This window comes from Schistocerca americana, chromosome 7 (assembly GCF_021461395.2).
Source record: "Schistocerca americana isolate TAMUIC-IGC-003095 chromosome 7, iqSchAmer2.1, whole genome shotgun sequence".
Lineage (NCBI taxonomy): Eukaryota > Metazoa > Arthropoda > Insecta > Orthoptera > Acrididae > Schistocerca > Schistocerca americana.
The window spans coordinates 392,632,848-392,653,266 of NC_060125.1; the positions used below are offsets into that span (position 1 = coordinate 392,632,848).

At 39.3% G+C, this 20,419-nt stretch overlaps 1 protein-coding gene across 3 annotated transcripts in view; it reads left to right on the top strand.

Moving 5' to 3' along the window:
- Positions 1-20,419, top strand: part of LOC124622559 (ethanolamine kinase 1) — a 147,055-nt gene that overhangs the window by 102,473 nt on the left and 24,163 nt on the right. For all 3 annotated transcript variants that reach the window (XM_047148295.1, XM_047148294.1, XM_047148296.1), the window contains 2 exons: positions 3,200-3,337; positions 10,378-10,640. In XM_047148295.1, coding sequence (XP_047004251.1) covers positions 3,200-3,337; positions 10,378-10,640 — 401 coding nt within the window. The remainder of the gene's footprint in view (positions 1-3,199; positions 3,338-10,377; positions 10,641-20,419) is intronic.

Consider the following 20,419-nt stretch of genomic DNA (forward strand, 5'->3'; position numbering starts at 1 on the left):
ATTATTATCACGGAAGAAACAGAGCTGATCTACAGCTGTCAGATTCTAGTTAGCTGACAGTTGCCATTTTTGGTCGACGTCACACGCAACATGAATGTACTGAATTTGAAACTTCAGGGAAAGGATAAACTCGTCTTTTGATCTACAAAGAATCATCGAAGGATTTCGAAGAAAGCTGTGATGTAGCAAAACTGGAAGGAGAGAACTTTTCTCGTGTTAAGTGTTTGAAAAAGTTTTGTGCTACAATCCTCAAAGATATCAACCAAGATTTTTCGAAAAAGAAGTCTTGCGCGTCTTGAAGCATCTATTTGGAGAGATTTTCAGATCTTGACAGAAGTGAGAGTGGCGTTCTTCTGTTCCAAAATCCATTTGATTGTAACCTTGGTGGTGTGGCAGTTGAAGTATAGTTGAAGCTGTTTGATTTCCAAACAAATGATTTATTCAAAGAGAAAAACTGAGAAGGAAAACTACTGAATTTTACCGCTGCTTACCTAAAGCGGAGTTTCTTAAACTACAGAAATTTGCTGCTGATATGACATCAAAGTATGTCCGAGCAAACGTTTTCGACAGTGAGGTGTTTTAAAGTCATCACATCGAACGAGATAGACAAATGAGCATTTGAAAACAGTTCTGTTCATTAGATGCAGGAAACATTGATAGTATCTTGAAAGCCGAAAGTCAGTTTCTAAAAATCTCACAAACGTTCTTTTACTGCTTAGTTCGTGAGATTCGAATATGCTCCCACAAGCTCTGATATAACTATCTTTTTGCTAACGTCTCCTTATGTAATCTATTTTAGTAAATAAATATACTGGTTGTCCTTGTTTTTGTGCCACCCACTCATTATTAACACGGAACACTGAACTTGGTTTCTCGTCTTTTTTTCCAGAGCTATTGTTTTGGTTTGTAAGTTTTATACAGAATGATGATGCGGCTAGCGCACGTAATTTCGTCAGTTATCCGGCCCGCCGTGACAAAAGTTAGGTGACCTCTGCTCTATATCAATATTGTATGGTACGTAGAGCAGGGGATATACAGAACTTTGTCCAGGCTATCGCTCCGCAGCACCCGCTCCTCGTTCCTGTTAACGATCGTGCGTGTCCTCGCAAGAGAACCTCTCCATCCTGCCGGCGCGTGTCAGAGTGCAGTCATCTCAATCTGACTCTCGACCGCCCGAATCGAAACCTTCTTATTGTTATGGCTTTTGCTCCGCACAGAAATCGAGGGAATGCGTAACAAATTATGTACGGTTTCAACGCTGCACTTGAGTGTAAGATTTCATAAGAATTACTTGTGCCATGGTCAAGTATTCGCATTTTTACTGGGAAACACAAGCGTCGGAGAAGTAAAGTCCATCTTCTTCTCGGTTTACGAATCGCTCGTAGACGCCAGAGGCCCTTATAATTGCTACTTTTGTAGCCCAGGGGTGAGGCGGCTGACAGATGGGCGAGTCGAATCTAATAGGTCTGTTCCAACGGCCGTGCTGCTACCCAGATGACGATATATGAAGGGTAACCTTGAAGCGCTAATTATCACTGCGACAAAATTTGGCTACATTATTTTTTACTTGTTTACATATAAATGTGTGCAGCCCAAATAATGATACATAGTGAATGGTTGTTTTCATTCACGGGACATCCAGTGACTACTCCAGTTCGAAGTCACTGAACCCTCCTGACCATCTTATCCTGCTGTTATTACTCCTCTAGCTGAAACGATCGTACGGCAGTATTGGCCGAGAGGGACTGCCCCCCCCCCCCTCTCTCTCTCTCTCTCTCTCTCTCTCTCTCTCTCTCTCTCTCTCTCTCTCTCTCTCTCTCTCTCTCTGTGTGTGTGTGTGTGTGTGTGTGTGTGTGTGTGTGTGTGTGTGTGTCCTGTTTTAGTGGGAGTCACTGCTGTCCACATTTCAAAGATTTTAGAACAAACTCTGAATACCTTAGTGTTACTGATTCACTTGCGTGCCTAATACAGCCCTTTCCAAATTGATAATTATCGTCTCTCATGGTGACAGAAGATGGCTGTACTAAATTTATGACCAGAGGCAAAGTGACACACACTCACACACAAATCACGTTGGTGGTCAGTTTGTATAAAAATGAGAATTTGTACATAGGCGGGTGTCAATATAGCTGAGACCAACCAGTGTAAAAGGTGGTGGTTAATATTGTTTTGTCGCCAGTTAGTATAGTAGTAGTCCACAGTTAGTGGTCTAGAGGTTGACGTTGTTGCCCCTGCATTGTGAGATCCCAGGTTAAATTCCCGACCAGATGGAGATGATGATAGCACGAGGACTGGGTGTTTGTGTTGTCCTAATTCTTTCCTCTCACCTTGATTGACGCAGAAGTCGCAAAGGGGTATCAAATAGAAAGACTTGCGCTCGGTGACGGACCAACCACAGGCAGTCCCTCTCAGCCAATACTGCCGTGCGATCATTTCAGCTAGAGGAGTAATAACAGCAGGATAAGATGGTCAGGAGGGTTCAGTGACTTCGAACTGGAGTAGTCACTGGCTGTCCCGTGAATGAAAACAACCATTCACTATGTATCAACCCTTCTAAAGCTGACAAAGTGAGTTGTTTGTGATTGGATTGTGGAGTAGAAATTGGGGAATAGTCACAGCTAAACCAAGGTCAGGCAGCCCTCGTGTACCGATGGGCACCGATTGTCGAGAATTTGGAAGATGGGTGCAAAAAAATCACATGAAACCAGCAGAAGGAATCACTAAAGATTTCTAAAGTGCTACCAGTAGTCCCGCTAACATGTAGATTCAATCTGGAGTACTGTGTTCACTGTTTTGTCTTTGTGAGTTTGAGTTGTCCTGAAATGTTTTGAGGATAAGTGCTAAATGTGTACTTTGTATTCTGGTGGCATGGCATTTAATAAGGTAGACATGTTATGCAGCACCTTTGAAGTTAGAGGCAATAAGATTTTTTTCTCTGTAGGATACTCCTCTTCTGCCTGTTTCTGATGAGGTAACTATTAGTTTTGTTTATTCAGACACTTATCTGACTAGTTTCTGTAGTAAACCAATTCATACTGTTTACCAAAGGTCTGTTTCAAGCAGGCTCCTCAATTGTATATCATAAAATGAATTTTATGTACACAGATTATTAATGTATTAAAATTTATCTTAAGTTATCTAATGTAGCAGTAATCTCATATATCACTGGTGGAATACTGTGAAATGTAATTGGTCTCAGGTGTTTACTGATGGTATTACCAACAAACTGGTGGGGTGCTTCTATGGTGACTGTCCTGACGATGTGGTTCTTGTAAGAGTATATGGCCAGAAGACAGATCTCCTAATAGACAGACATGCAGAAACACGGAATATTCAGGTAATGGGAACTGATGTTCTGAAACTGTAGTCTGAAGTATCCATTTAATGTTCTTGTTCTGGTGACACAATATTCTCATTGTCATTTTTCTTGATTAATTATAAAGTTGAAGGTGAGTAATACAATCTTTAAAAGACAAATTAACAATTTAGGCAAAATTGAATAATACTGACTTTGTATTGAAAGCTGTAATAATGTTTCGTAAGAAATTTGACACACTGTTCAATTTAATTTTGTAATTTCAACTTTCCTTATGAAAATTGTAGTTGTTAGCATATAATGTTTCTAATTATTTTCACTGCCACAGTGATAAGAATTGCAAATCACTGGTACCTTTTACTACATGGTAGTTGCCTGTTCCTTTATTGACATACTACATTGTTATTGTGATACTCGTGCATAAAGGAATCATCCTCCTTGTATGATTGATTGGTAGGTGGTCATTACTTCTTAGGCTGCTAAAAAATTATTCTTCTCAGTCTATAACTTGTGTTCATTAAAAAAGTCTTGTTCCCTATATGGAAGATTAATATGGTATGCATGGGTAAGGTAAACTGTTGTTATTTACATTTGGTGTTCCATTTTACTTAAAAACTTTTGCTTTATTGATAGTAAATTTTGATCTGTAGCTTCATCTGGAACATGCCATAAGCTTGCTGTAATGTATACTCCCCTCTAAACTAGAATTCTCTAGAGAGTATTTGAATGAGTTTGCCACTTGATATAATTACCTGGCATCTGCACATTATAAGTCAAGAAACTTATATTAATGCAATTAAAAATATTTTATCCCCTGCAGAAAAATGTGAATGTAAGACTTATGTGATGTAAAGTGTTTTTTGTGTGGGGGTGGGGGGGTGTTGTATGTGTAAGGAAATGGCCAGAATGGAGTTAAGTGGCTCATTCCATACAGAAACCAGTTAGCTTCACTGCTGTGATGAAAGATATGTGCCTTGTCATCACATGGTATGGTAATTCAGCTGTGGTTCTATCAATAGAAGACTCCCTAACAACTCCTCACTCATTAGAGGGCATGCATCTATTAGGTTGGTGCATAACTTAAATAAACACAACAGATACACATAACAGAGACTTTAATGAACAATAATATATTTTCCTTTGCTATTTACAATGGTCTACAAACACTGGGATAACTTTTAGATTCTGCGACTAAAAATCACGTGGTTTTGAGGTGAAGAATTTGTCAAGCCATGTTCGGAGTGCAGTTTCACCTGGAATGGAAGTTGCTTCAAGGTTGTTGGATAGAGAGCAGAAGACACAGCTCCTGTATAGCACTTTTTTGTCAGTGCAGTAGATGTGGGTTAGTGTTATTGTGAAGTAGTATCAGTTCAGTGGTGGTTACACCTCGCGTGAGGAATTTGTAATACACCACACTATGGCTGTTCCTCCATATGCATAACCTTACCTTTTGTGGGTGCATGCAGGTCTTTGTATGGGGAGTTGATGTTTTTTGGCCAAACTATGCCTTTCTTTTCCTTAATTTTAGCATAAAAACACCATTTCTCATCACCAGTAATGATGTAGAGTAGGAATGGTTGGTGGTGTTCATGAGCCAATTGATGACAAGCAAGCAGAGATACGCATATGGCCACGCATTGATTTTTGTGATTTTGGCTTACAGCATTTGATACACATACATCTGGTCTTTTGAACCATCCCATTGCATGCAGATATCCCACAGTGGTGGAATGATCAGTTCATCACATTTGCCAATTCTCAAACACACTCACATAGACTTTTGTGGATTAATGTGTTTAAATTATATTCTTCAAAACACAAGGGCCTTCCAGAATGTGGAGAGTCACTGGTGGCAAAACGATTCTCCTTAAATGAGAGAACCATCTTCTTGTTGTGCTCTGTCCAGTATCATTATCCCCATACACGGTGCAAATGTTTCTGGCTGCCTCCATTGCTGTCACCACTCTATTAAACTCGAACAGAAGAATTTCAGAAATGTTCATTCCATTTTCCAGTGTCCACAGCTCCACTCGCTATCTCCAGATGACAAACTGATAGAATGTAAACTTCGATAGCAACAGTGGACAACAAATAAAAAATGGCAGTCGATAAATAAACCCATAGCTACCAGAATACGAACATATAAAACAAAAATGCTGCAAACTTGTGCACCAACCTTATAACTTGCATGAAAAGGCAGTTTTATTGAAGAGAGATAATGCAAAAATAGAAAACTCGTTAGAAGTCTTTCAAATCTCAATCGCCAGGAGCTTTGTTAAAAGCAAAGAATCAGAAGTGCTGTTGAATTGATGGATGCTGAAGAAACAGCCTGGAAGAAACTAAAGGAAGCAAATAGCATGATAGGAATATCGTGGAAAGTCAGTGCAATCATAAAGGGAAAACGAAAGGGAGATGAGACTTAAGTCACTGAAATGGACAGGTGGTTAAGTCAAGGGATTGTAAACCATCGCCAGACTGCAGGTCTTCATGCAAAGAAAAATTTAGTAACAAAGACCACTGTGTGATGTTGGAAGAATACTCAGTAATGGGAGATCATTCTAGGAGGGTAGTATTATCACCACGCCAAAAAATATCCTGTACCCAGAAGGAACATTTGTTGTCTCATCGGCATCAGCTGTGCATCAGTGGACCGATGGTGCTTGGTTGTAAAAAGTGTTTATCATGATTCATTGAGAGTAGTAACCTAGTGATAAATGCACTAATTAAGATACAAGCACCACTAAGTGATTAGTTCCATATGACATGAAAAGATACTACTGCCTTCAGAGCAGTTTCTGGATTTTCAAAATGCCAGGAACCATTTGCTGTCTGTACCCGCAAGGAGACATGTGGATAAGATACCTCTACCACACAAACCTCTTGCTCAAATGTACACCCTATATAAGGTACCGATCAAAGACTTACAGCCCGTAAGCTGATGAAGTAACAAATCTTCAAATAAATGTCCTTCGTCTGACACTTGCGACATGTGTGTTCCAGTGCAGTGAAATGTTACTATTAGGTAAGGCAGAAAAGGAAGCTGTCGTAAGGAATGCCATAGTAGGCAGTTAAGTTGGAGAGGAGTGGGCATCTCTAAAAATGGCAATCACGGATGTTGGACAGAAACAGGTATAAGGAATGTAACTGCAAAGGAATCTTGGGTAACAGAAGAAATACTTAAATATATCGATAAAAAAAATGTTCAGGGAAAGACATGAATATAGCAATATTATCAATTGGGAATGAAATAAATAATAAGTGCAGGGAAACCAAGGTGAAATGGCTGCAAGAAAAATGTGAAGAAATCAAAAAAGAAATAATAGGAATGACTGATTCAGCATATACAAAAGTTGAAAGAAGCCTTGATGAAGCTAAAACAAAGGGCAACAATATTAACAGTACAATGGGAATTTCTCTTTTAAATGCAGAGGAGCAAGTTGATAGGTGGAAAGAGCGTGTTGAATGCCTTTATGAGGGGAGGTGGTGTCTGATAATGATGTAATAGAAAAGTAAATAGGAATTGATGTGAGGATCCAGTATGAGTAAGAATTTAAAGGGCTCTAGAAAACTTGAGATCAAATAAGGGAGAAGGGGTAGATAAAATTCCATCAGAATTTCTAAAATTATTGGGTTAGGAGGCAGCCAAATGACTGTTGATGTCAGTGTGTAGAATCTGAGATTGTTGACACACCATGAGGCTTCCATAGAAGTATCATCCTCACAATTTGAAACATAGCAAGAGCTGAAAAATGTGAGAACTATTGTACGTTTGGCGCAACAGGTCATACATCCAAGATACTGATAAAAAGAATGGAGAAGAAAATTGAGGATCCGTTAGACGCTGATCAGTTTGGCTTTAGGAAAAGTAAAGACCTGAGAGAGGCAGTTCTGATGTTAATAATGAAAGCAAGACTGAAGAAAAGCCAAGACATGTTCATAGGATTTGTTGACCTGAGTAAAGTGTTCCACAATGTCAACTGGTGCAAGATTTTCAAAATTCTGAGAGAAACAGGGATAAACAATAGGGATAGACAGGGAATATACTATATGTACTAAAACAAAGAAGGAACAATAAGACTGAAAGGCCAAAGTGATTGGATTGACAAGAGTGTAAGACGGAGATGTAGTCATTAGCCCCTACTGTTCAGTCTATACATCAAAGAAGCAATGGCCTCAAACAAAGGAAAGATTAAAGAGTGGAATTAAAATCTGGGTGAAAGGGTATCAGTGATCAGATTAGCTAATGACATTGCTGTTGTCAGTGTAAGTGAAGAATAATTACCAGATCTGTTGAGTGGAAAAACAGTCTAAGGAATATGGAAAGTAGTTTGGGAGTAAAATGAAGAAATATGCAAATGATGAGAAGTAGCAGTAATCACAATAGTGAGAAGTTCAACATCAAAACTGGTGCTCATGAAGTAGACAAAGTTACAGAATTCTGCTAACTTGGAAGGAAAATAACCCTTGACAGTTAAAGTGAGAACATAAAAAGTAGACTAGCACAGGCAAAGGGCATTCCTGGTGAAGAAAACTCTATTGGTATCAAACATGGGCCTTAAATTGAGAAATATATTTCTGGGAATGTACATTTGGAGTGCAGCATTGTTTGGTAGTGAATTTTGCACTTTGGGAACACCAGAACAGAAGGGTGTCTTAAGCGTTTGAGATGTAGTGATGTAGAAAAATGTTGAAAATTTGGTGGACTTGTAAAAAAATGAGATTCTCTGCAAAAATGGTTAACAAAGGAACATATGGGGAATGTTGACAAGTAGAAAGAACAGGATGATAAGACACTGGTTAAGACGTCAGGGAATAACTTGCACGATACTTGAGGGAGCTGTAGAGGGTAAAAAGATATTGAAATACATCCAAAAAATTGAGGACATAGGGTGCAAGTGCTATGCTGAGATAAAGAGTTTGCCACAGGAGAAGAATTTTTAAGGGCTGCAGCAAACCAGTCAGAAGACTGATGACTAAATAAAATAGATGGAAAAGTAATAGCTCACGCGAGTGAACACCATAGAATGGCTGATGGGGCACACTCTTTAAAATCTAGTGGTGATGATGCATCAGCCAATGACATGATGCCTGTGTTGACTTTTCACATGCAGAAGTATGTACTCACCCCTTTCCTGCAATGTTCTGTGATCTTTTATAAATGAGAACTCCAGACCTTTAACTTAACCATGAATTGCTGCATAGATGGTGGCAGAGGAGCAAACAACGCAGCTTCATGGATAGCTAAACTTATCTTCTGAGGTAAAGCATCAGATACTTTAGTTGGCCAGGATATAAATGCACACATGATTGCAAAGTTTAAGGCAGTGTTAAAGAATTGTAAAAAATCTGGACATTTCAGATCACAAGCTCTTAGTGCCGGGTTACACTCGTATGAAATGTAGTACTAATTATGTTCAGAAAGAAAAATGATACAGGAAAGAATTTAGATTTACCACATACATGGGTGGATATAACTATTTAAGCCAATGGAAGAAGAAACACTTCACTGTAACACAGATGAAACTGTGTGTGTGTGTGTGTAATGGCCAAAAGCTTTATTGTGTCTTTTTATTGTGCCTATCTGCGACTCAGCATCTCCCCTATCGCTATAAGGAGAGATGAAACATCAGATTTTATCCAGTATTTAGAACTGCTGAAAAAAGCTTTGACAGTGAAGAAAACTGATGTTGGTGGATCAATTGCCATGATTAAACATAAATTGCTTAAAGTTTATCAAAGATACTAGTGTTGAACTAAAATGATACATTGGATTCACCACCCTTTTCTAGACATGACACTCTTGTGAAGAGAACAACAGAACAAGCAACTAAAACCCATTTCCCTTTGCAGAGAATAAAAATAACATGATTGATTTGTTGCCCCCTAACACCACCTATGCTTCATTAATTTTCTGATAACTTCCTAGTGGGATCAGCAGCAAATTATTGAGAGACAGCTGAAGATGCTGAAGTTGAATTGGACCCGTAATAAATCTCCAGTGCAAATGTGTTCATGAATGGAAACAATATAGGACATATGTAGCCCAAATCAGTGTGTCTTATTTCTGCTGCAATGTTTCACATCTTGCATAAAAGTGTCAAGTAATGAGATATCTACCGCAAAGTAATTGACTGTTCTTTCTTTCATTTGTTCCAATCTGTTGTGTGTAATTTTGTAATATGGTACTATTGCCTGTGAATCATGGTTTTCTGTGTCACTTTGTAATAAATTTTCTCATTACTAAAATGTCTTTGCACATACTTAACATCCTTTAACAGTATATGTGAAAGACAGTTAAGTGACATTTTAGGTCAAAAAGTATAATTGCTGGTAATGGCAATGTAATATATTTCAACAGTTTGAAACAAAACCATGTGCATGGGAAAGAAACTATTTGCATCTGTACATATTCTTTGCTGCCATCAGTTTTAAAAGGGAGGGGGGAATAAGATGGCCAGTATTTTGGGTTGAAGAGAAGTGCCTGCATATCAGATATTGAAATAAACAATTAAGAAACAGGTCCATAGAAATGAGTGACACATGTTGTCCTGGCAGCTGAACTGACAGTGATATACTTTGTAACTTTAAATTCAGCAAAGGTTTAGGAGAATAGAAGAGATAAAAGGAAAACAGTGAATATGATGTAGATAAGAAAAATTCACTTAAAACTGCTTATTAGAAAGATAATGCGTGGAAAACTTGGAAATTAGGAAAACCTATTAACTAACTGCTTTCTTCTCTTGATGAAGGAATTGTCAAATGGTAAGTTCGTAATTGAAATTCTATTTTCCTTAAATTAAAATTGTGTGTACCTTTATACTTATATTTTGGCAATTTATGTAGACATTATTTTCTGCCTCATGAAACGTCTTCTTTGACCTTATTAGTGTACAGAATACATTATTTTGTACACATTATTGCTTGCTTGTGGCAATAGGGACTCTATTTATTTGCTACTAAATGACAATTAAACAAAATTAATTAGACCATGCTCTTAGTGATAAACAAAAACGTACAGTGACTGGGTTGATTAAACAGGTGGCTCGTGCTTGTGCCTACAGCTACTTCATGCTGCAGGCTATGCCCCGCAATTGTATGCCACATTTGATAATGGTCTGGCATATGAGTATGTGTCGGGGGATGTCCTTACAGTGGACACTTGTCATCATATATCTGTTTTTCCCTTGGTGGCACGTATGATGGCGAACATGCATCGTCTTGATTGTGGTCCAGGAGTACCTAGGCGCCCTGCCTTATGGTCTAAGGTGCGGCAGTTCATGGACATCATGCCAACAAAGTTTGAAGATCCTGCAAAGCAAAATAGGTAAGAATAATTTATATTGCCTGGATTACCTGATTAGCTGTCCTATCAACATAGAAAATAACCCGCCTCCCTTCCCCCATATCTCTCTCTATCTCTCTCTCTCTCTCTCTCTCTCTCTCTCTCTCTCTCTCTCTCTCTCTCTCTCTCTCTCTCGCGCGTGCCCCTCCCCCCGGTCCTCTCCCTCCCCCCTCCCTCACATCCCCATTCCCCACCCCCACCCCCTAAAATAGAAAACTAATGGCTTGCTGGGCATCAGCACGGATAGACATGTAAAAATCAGAATCAGAATCAGAGCACACACACACACACACACACACACACACACACACACACACACACACACACAGAGAGAGAGAGAGAGAGAGAGAGAGAGAGAGAGAGAGAGAGAGAGAGAGAGATATTCAAATAATTAAGTACTCTAGTTTAGAACACAAGAATATTATTTCTTCAAGCAGACACATATTGTATCATATCAAATATTGGGAAATTTTATGATGGTAAGGTTCTTGGGTTTCTTAAAGAGCCTCTTGCAGATAATAAAAAAAATACTGTTTCGCTGCCACATTGTTCGTATATAAAACTCTGGCTGGAGGCAGCACGAAGGCTTTCATTTAGGCTCAACAAATTAAATTTCACAGAGTAGCAAGTGCTGTTTATATTCCAGTAATTACATAGTAAGCATTACTCATTATCATCATTAACAGTACAGTATCCCAGTCCCTTCAACTGCCAATAACAACACTTCTTGACCTCTGTGTTGTTTCCTGGTTTTGTACGTGATATGAACTGGATGGTATTTGTACCAATACCCCAAAAATTATATTAGCACAAGCTATATAAAATAATCCTTTATTTTATGTTGGTAAGACTAATATAATAGTAGTTAATAGCATAATATAATTAACACACATTGCTTGGTACCTTCGTGCCTTTTTACCTAGTTATCAACCATGTCTTAACTTTTGCAGTGGAAGTTTACATGTAACTACTGATTTTTTTTTTTTAAATAAAAATCTTTTAAATTATTGTAGATTAGCTGAAACCATACACAATTCTATAATTGTATTTTTAATAGGTATAGATTAGTATTAAAGCAACAGATTATTAACGGGGTTGAAATTTTTTAGAGCGTGTAGCAGTATGAAAATATCATAAATTTAGTGTTTTTCTAGTGTCACACAAATGTAGGAAGGGGTTTTCTATAAATAATTCTGAATTGTTACATACCAATACAAAGAAAGATAGCTGGTAAATGTAAATGTACAGAATACTTAATATGTTTAGATACCTAAATAGTGGTTGACATGCATCCCTAGGCTCAATATTGTACATATTGCTAAGATTTTTGTAAATAATATTTTACGCTACTTTCACCCCCTCCCCCAAAAAAAAATCATATTTCAAAACACACAAAGTAATTATAATAAAATGATGGACATGGCAATTGCATAGGCCAGAATTGTCATTGTGACTGAAAGACTGTTAAACTTGTTTCGCAAGTAGTTTTTATGTACAAACAAAGATTTTTATTTTTGAGAGAAACAAAGTTATTTGGTTTTTGACTGTTCTCAAATGTGTTAGTTATGCCTTTGTCATGTTTAATTAATCCATTTAGATCAAACAAATCTTTTAAGCTGTTCAGGATATTGATGACTCTTTAGGAAATTTGCTCAGTGGATTCACTTTCAGTAAGTACAGGTATGTCTTCTGCAAATAAAACTGAATGGTATATTTTATTCAGAGATCAGAAAGATGTGAAATCAAGAGTAGTGCTTTCAAATAGTTCAAATCAGATTTAGTAGATTTCCACTGGAAAATTATTTCACAGGGAGTTGTAGAATATTGCATTTTAGAGTTAATACTGTTCTTATGCATTATAAATATGATTCACTCATTTCAAAGCATTTGAAAGAAGCACAAAAGACTACCCTCGATTCCATATCTCTCTAATTTATGAAGATACTGAGAGTGGGTGGTGCAATTAAAAGCCCTTGTAAAGTCAAATAAAATCCCTCGTAGCATCTGGGAGTAGTTCAGAAACAAATGAATTCTCTCAATGAATTTATTGATGGCACACATTGTACTTCACATTCCTGGAAGCCAAACTAATTTAATGCAATAAAAAGCTTTTTATGGGAGATCTAAGAAATTACTGTTTTTTCAAACAATTTTGAAAATATTGATTGGTTGGTTGTTCCCTACATCTTCTTTTCAGCCTTCCATGAACAGTGGTTTTACTATTGCATGCTTTACAGCACCTGAGAAGTATATTTGTGCAAATAATTTATTGTATATTGGGATCCTGATGTGAATAACCACTACAGCAATTGGAACAGGTTCTAGTATTTCATGCAGTGGAATTTTTATTTTTTACGGAGGTACTGAATTTTCTAAACCTTCAGCTGTAATTCTTTCATACACTACTGGCCATAAAAAATGCTACACCACGAAGATGGTGTGTTACAGATGCGAAATTTAACCAACAGGAAGAAGATGCTGTGATATGCAAATGACCAGCTTTTCAGAGCATTCACACGAGGTTGGCACCAGTGGCGACACCTACAACGTGCTGACATGAGGAAAGTTTCCAACTGATTTCTCATACACAAACAGCAGTTGACCAGCATTGCCTGGTGAAACGTTGTTGTGATGCCTCGTGTAAGGAGGAGAAATGTGTACCAACACGTTTCCGACTTTGATAAAGCTCGGATTGTAGCCTATTGCGATTGTGGTTTATCGAATCGCGACATTGCTGCTTGCATTGGTAGAGATCCAATGACTGTTAGCAGAATATGGAATCGGTGGGTTCAGGAGGATAATATGGAATGCCGTGCTGGATCCCAATGGCCTCGTATCACTAGCAGTCAAGATGACAGGCATCTTATCTGCATGGCTGTATCAGATCATGCAACCACGTCTTGATCCCTGAGTCAACAGACGGGGACATTTGCAAGACAACCACCATCTGTACAAACAGTTTGACGACGTTTGCAGCAGCATGGACTATCAGCTCGGAGACCATGGCTGCGGTTACCCTTGACGCTGCATCACAGACAGGAGCGACTGCGATGGTGTACTCAACGACGAACCTGGGTGCACGAATGGCAAAATGTCTTTTTTTTTTTTTCCGGATGAATCCAGGTTCTGTTTACAGCATCATGATAGTCGCATCTGTATTTGGCAACATCACGGTGAATGCACATTGGAAGCGTGTATTCGTCATCGCCATATTGGCGTATCACCCGGCGTGATGGTATGGGGTGCCATTGGTTACACGTCTCGGTCACCTCTTGTTCGCGTTAACGGCACTTTGAACAGTGTACGTTACATTTCAGATGTGTTAAGACCCGTGGGTCTACCCTTCATTCGATCCCTGCGAAACCCTACCTTTCAGCAGGATAATGCACGACCACATGTTGCAGGTCCTGTACGGGCCTTTCTGGATACAGAAAATGTTCGACTGCTGCCCTGGCCAGCACATTCCCAGATCTCTTGCCAATTGAAAAGGTCTCGTCAATGGTGGCCGAGCAACTGGCCCGTCACAATACGCTAGTCACTACTCTTGATGAACTGTGGCATCGTGTTGAAGCTGCATGTGCAGCTGTACCTGTACACGCCATCCAAGTTCTGTTTGACTCAATGCCCAGACGTATCAAGGCCGTTATTACGGCCAGAGGTGGTTGTTTTGGGTACTCATTTCTCAGGATCTATGCACCCAACTTGCGTGGAAATGTGATCACATGTCAGTTCTAGTATAATATATTTGTCCAATGAATACCCGTTTATCATCTGCATTTCTTATTTGTGTAGCAATTTTAATGGCCAGTAGTGTATTTAGTTATTCTCCCCTAAACAGGTGAGGTGGCCATTACCCGGGTAGCCTCTTACATAATTTGATTTTGATACATTTATTAAACAGTCATTGAAATAATATGATATTTGTTAAGGTTTTACAATGAATTTGTAACCTAATTTAATGTGGGAGGTTTGTGGGGTGCCAGTTATGAAATGATTTTCATGTTCTCTGACATACATACTGCCTTCTGTTTGTGTGGGTCAGAGTGAATTTTTTATGCAATTTCTTCTGCTGACTCTGTCTATACTCTAAATACAGGTTTATATCATTTGATATAATTTATGAAGTCCACTTAGTATTATTTTTCGTGTCATTGTGGTACCATCATTTTGTCACTTGCCAGCGTTACACCAGTAGTACCTGCTCAAGTTTGCTTGCCATTTTTGTAGCACACTGTAGGGGCAAAGAGTGTAAATAACTTCCAAGAAATATCACAGTTTTAAAAGCTTGTAATACTGTTACCCAATAGCCAGGTTACTATTGAAAATCTACAATAGAGTAAGTACATGTTACCTTTGCTGAGGTATAGTTTGATATACATTTTCTAAAAGTGTGGTTCATTGATTTTTGGTATCTCCACAAATCATGCAGAATGGTCAGGAATTCCTAAATTAATGCAGAATTTTCTTGTATCACTAAATGTAAAATTTCTCAGAATGTTATGTGTACAGGTTGGAGTTCACTCACTCTCTTGTGAATTGTATGAAGTTAAGTGTGAAAGTTAATTTATGGTGTTTGTGTTAAAATTGGTAGCTATCACAATCCTTTCCATTTCTTTTCTGTTGTTAGTTTCTGAAAGAGACTTTTGAGTCATTACTTATTTACGTGTGTGTGTGTGTGTGTGTGTGTGTGTGTACAAAATATTTTAGTCCTTTAATTGTATGCAGTGATTTTCAAATATGTCCTGATTGTTCATAAAATTGGAAATAGCTCTTACTTTATATTTTAAAGATCTTTTAGTAAGTATGTAGGGAGCTCCAGGAATTATGTTAGTTCTACTTAAGCTACTGGCTACAGTAGTAATCCTCTAATAGGGTTTTTGATGTCTTTTGTAAGGCAAAGGGCTGTAACGTTTCTCCGTTCTGACACAAAAAATTTGTAAATCGTCAATTATAACCCCCCAACTTCCCATTTAGATTTTTGACAGGTGATCCAATGCCTTTTATGTGTAAGTGCACAAAATATACGTTTATTTTTATCTATGGTGCTAAGAAGAAACAGTTTTTCCAAAAAAATTTTCCTTATTGTTTATTTAGCCAGCTTGTCACCCCCACTACTAACAATTAATTTCTTATAGTATATAATTTTTAATTTCTTGTATTACTTTAAGCTGTCTGAAAACCCCACATTGTTCAGGTATTCTTTTGCCAGTTTTATATCAAAACAAAAACAAAACAAAAAATGAACTGTTTTTTTAGTGAAATAGTGAAAATATTTCATTTCTTTGTATTTGTGCAAACACCTTTGAGATTATGAAAGAATCATACAAAGAAATATGCACGATGTACAAACGTAGAAGTACAGTACCCCATACAGTTTCCGTATGCTGGTGCACCTGTTTTACGTATCTACAATGCGATTTTGTAAATGTCTCTAAGGCACTGCCTCTTTGTAACTTGGTAAATGGCTATTGTTTTCACCTACAGCCATTTGCACTTTACTATTGCACGCTGTCAAAAGTGTTGCCAGGTGTCAGGAATTTCCTTAAGTTAACTCAACTGTAGCTGGGTCGTAGTAGTAAAGAACAACAGTATTAAAACTTCATTCTTCCACACATCTCAGTGTTTTGTGATGTCATGTGTCTCGAACTGTGTGTCATACAATGACATATTTGTGTAGGTACATTCAGTGGCATATGTAAATACTGTCTGGGACATGCATTGCAAGTAGTGTTAATAGCAAAAAAGTAATAAATTTAATCATTGTGCACAGTGTGGCAGTTATTCATGCAACTCAGTGTTTGACACCGTATCTCCTGACCTGTGATAGGTAAGTGGTTCTTATAATCACAGCAGTTGTCACTTGGTTGTAATGATATGTGTACCAGGTTTGGTTGAAATTGGTCCAGTGGTTAGGAGATGTGGAACATACGTCTATACATTTTTATAATATGTATGGATTGTGTATGTACCTACAAACATTATGCAGAATTTTTTAGACCTTAATTTGTTCAAATATAGGACAGTATGTGGTTATAAACTTACTGACATCTACAGATATTGTACACTGTCCATTTTGTCTATATGCACTGCCTGATAAACATGTGAAGCACTCGTGAGAGATGGTCAGACATATAAAAGTAATTTTGTACACATACGCACCAACGACAGGTACGTATATAATTAGCTTCAATTCCCTGTGACAGATACATCAGCCACTAGAGTGCATTAGTGTTGCTTGAACTGAGATACTTTCAGGAGATGCAGATGGCACATACTTGCATGAGACAAAATTGCCACCATCTAAATGTGTTTGAAAAGGGCGTCATTGTGGGTCCCCATTTGGTTGTTTCGTCAAATCATACAATGTCTAGATTTGCTGGGAACTTGGATGTGACATTGGCTCAATGTTGAACTGCATGAGAATGTGAGGCAAGCATACTCATCGTCAAGATTCCAGTTGACCACTATGAGGTAGGATAGCTGTTCTGTGCACCAGGCACATCGTAAACCCGTCACATCTGTGCCTGCCATCTGAGAACAAGTATGGAATGCCTTCAACATTCTGTATCATCTACTAAGTGAGTTGGCACAGTGGTTAGCTCACTGGACATACATTTGATGGCTTAAATCTACATCTGACCATCCTGATTTAGTGTGTCTTATATTTCCCTAAATTGCTGGCATGGTTCCTTTGAAAGGACACAGCCAACTTCCTTCACCATCATTCATTAAAACAGAGCTTGTGCTCTGTCTCTAATGGCATCTTCATCAACTGGATATTAAAAACTAACCTTCAGTCTTCTGTGCCATACGCCACCATTGGTCGGAGACTAGTGACTGCCAGACTGTGGAATTACTGCCCCCCTGCATACGGTGCCATTAACACCACTACTCGCAACTGCTTTTGGAGTGGTGGTGTGACTCGGAAGTGTAGACTGCTGACAAGTGGCATCACGTTGTCTTCAGCTATGACTCTTGGCTCACACTACCCTAGATGACCATTATGAGTATGCCAGTGACCTGGGAAAGTTCCCACACTTTCAATGTATTTTGGAGGCGCAATGTTACTTGTGACATTATGGTGTGGAGTGTCATCTGGTAAGACTTAAGGTCACTGCTGGTATGAACTGAGGTAAGTCTGATAGCACAACAGTAATTCAGACATCCTGTCCCCTCATGTGCTACCTCTCGTGCCACAATATTGTGCTGACATTTTTAGACAGAATCATGCTCGTCCACATGACACGTATGTCTTTGGTCTGTTTGCATGAGATACTCCTGTGGCCAGTACGATCCCCAGATGTGTCCCTAATAGATCATATAGGGACCAGTGTGGATGCCAACTGTCCCTGTGCCCGTATTCAGAATAAGGATGACAAGCTGCAACAGTTTTGGGCTAGCTTAATGGTGCAAATATTTGTCATTGTTCATATCACACTTCTTGGTTTATTGATGTCTTCTTCCCTGGAGTTTGCAAGTGATTTAGTAGAACATGCAAACCATCTGCTATGTAGCACTTTTTTAGCACCATCACATTTTAGTTACCCTCCATGACACGGGCTTCTGTGGTCCCCTTCCAATTTTTATCCATGAGTTTTTCTCCCACCGGCTCTTCCGAATTAGAGTTGGCACCTCACTTGGCACTTCACTCACTGCCCTTCAGATTCAGGAGAATGGTATCCCACAGGATCCTGTGCCAAGTGTCACACTCTTCCTCATTGCCATCAATGCGCTTGTGATCTATGTTGGGGCTCTGGTTACCCCAGCATTGTATGTTGACAATTTTTGCATCTGGTGCAGCTCCCACTTGGTAGCGTCTGCTGAGCACCAGCTCCAAGGTGGCAAAGGTGCCATCTGATGGCCTCTGTGTGGGCCACTGCCAGTGACTTCCAGCTTTCTCCCTCCAAAATGTGGGTTATGCATTTTTGTCGTGGACCCATAGTGCCTCCCAATCCAGAACTTTCAGGCAACCAGCTCCATGATGTTGTAGCACAGTCCCATTTCTTGGACCTTATTTTTGATAACCCCCCCCCCCCCCTCCCCCGTGGATGGTGCATAGACCACGGATAAGGAGCAATCTACTCCAGGATCCTAAGGTCTGTCACTCCTGTGGTTTTCCGGTGTCTTGTATGTGCCATCCTTGCAGAGTTCCAGGGTGCTACCATCTTTTATACTGATGGTTCTAAGACAATCGATAAGTTGGGATACGCTTTCACTTCTCCTACTGGCTTCAGACACCATTTATTGCCAGGATCATGTAGGATGTTTATAGCAGAGCTTCTAGCCATTCATAGGGCCCTCCTTTTTGTTTCTCAGGCCTCCATCCACAGTGTTTTAATTTGTTCAGACTCCATGAGCAGCCTGCAGGCTATCGACAGATGCTACTCTTGTCACCCTTTGGTCTTTGCTATCCATGACCTTCTCTCCACCCTTGAGCGTGCTGTCTGTTCAGTTGTCTTTCTCTGGGTCCCAAGTCATGTGAGCAGGAATTACCTGGCTGACCGTTTGGCTAAAGAAACAGTTACTTACCCCCCCCCCCCCAAATTCCGTTCATGATTCCAGCTGCGGATACGCGGATCTATGTCAAATCTCTCTTTACCCAAAAGTGGAATGCCATCGGGAGCGCTACTGCTCCTAGTAATAAACTCCGCACACTCAAGGAGTCTGCTGCAGTTTGGCACTCTTCCTTCTACTCCTCTCAGGAGTAGTTCACTGTTCTATACCGTTTACACATTGATCATACTTGGCTCACCCATTGTTTCCTCCTATGTAACGACCCACCCCACAGTGTGGTTGTGGAGCCAAACTGACGATTTCTCACATGTTGGTGGTATGACTCCTTCTTTCAGCCCTTCGTGTTAACATTATCAGATGATCCGTGGATGGTTGAACTGGTCCTCAGTTTCCTCCGTGAAAGTGGTTTTTATTTCCAGATATAAGGTTCTACTATAGTCTTGGAGCAGAGGTGGGTGGTTGTGGTCTGTGATCCCATGACTGCCCCCCCCCCCCCCCCCCTTTTTTCCAGTTTTTAGGTTTGGTCTCACCTTTTGTGCCTTTACTGTGTGTGTTTAATGTTCATTATTTTATAATTTGACCCCCCTGACTGGATCCGTCCACTTTTAGCAGACCCTCTTTCTTCTGTGATTCAATTCAGAATCACAGGATTGATAACCTCGCCATTTGGTCTCATAACCCCTCTCAATTAGTCAATCATGTTGGCCCTCACTCTGACAGGTCATCCCAAGCATTGCTGATGACTGGTTGCCTTACATTATTGCTGAAACTGTACTGTCTCCCGTGCTACTGCATGGTATTGGAGGGCTTTATTACCAAGGGCTTCCATCAATTCACTCTGATACTCTTTTGCATGTGTCCCTCAGAGAATGGCTGTTATGATGTGTGCATGCTGTTCAACCTGGGTTACTTCCATCTATCATGATGCACAATTGATTTCGCAGTGCACTTTGTGCTGCTACCAAAAATCGTAGAGCCACCTATTATTGTGAATACTCAAGACACCTGCATAGTATCCACACAAAAAATAGCAGTTTGTGATCTGCTCACATATTTACAAGCAAAAAAGATGATGCAATTACTTCTGCACCGACGTTGTATACTCTGCAAGCGCCATTACGGTATGTGGTGGAGGATACTTTACGTACCAGTGTCGCTTCACCCGTTTCCTTTTAATAGTGAATGGTTTATGGGAAGGAAAATTGCTGGTAAGCTTCTGTGTGGGTTTGAATCTCTATAATTTTATC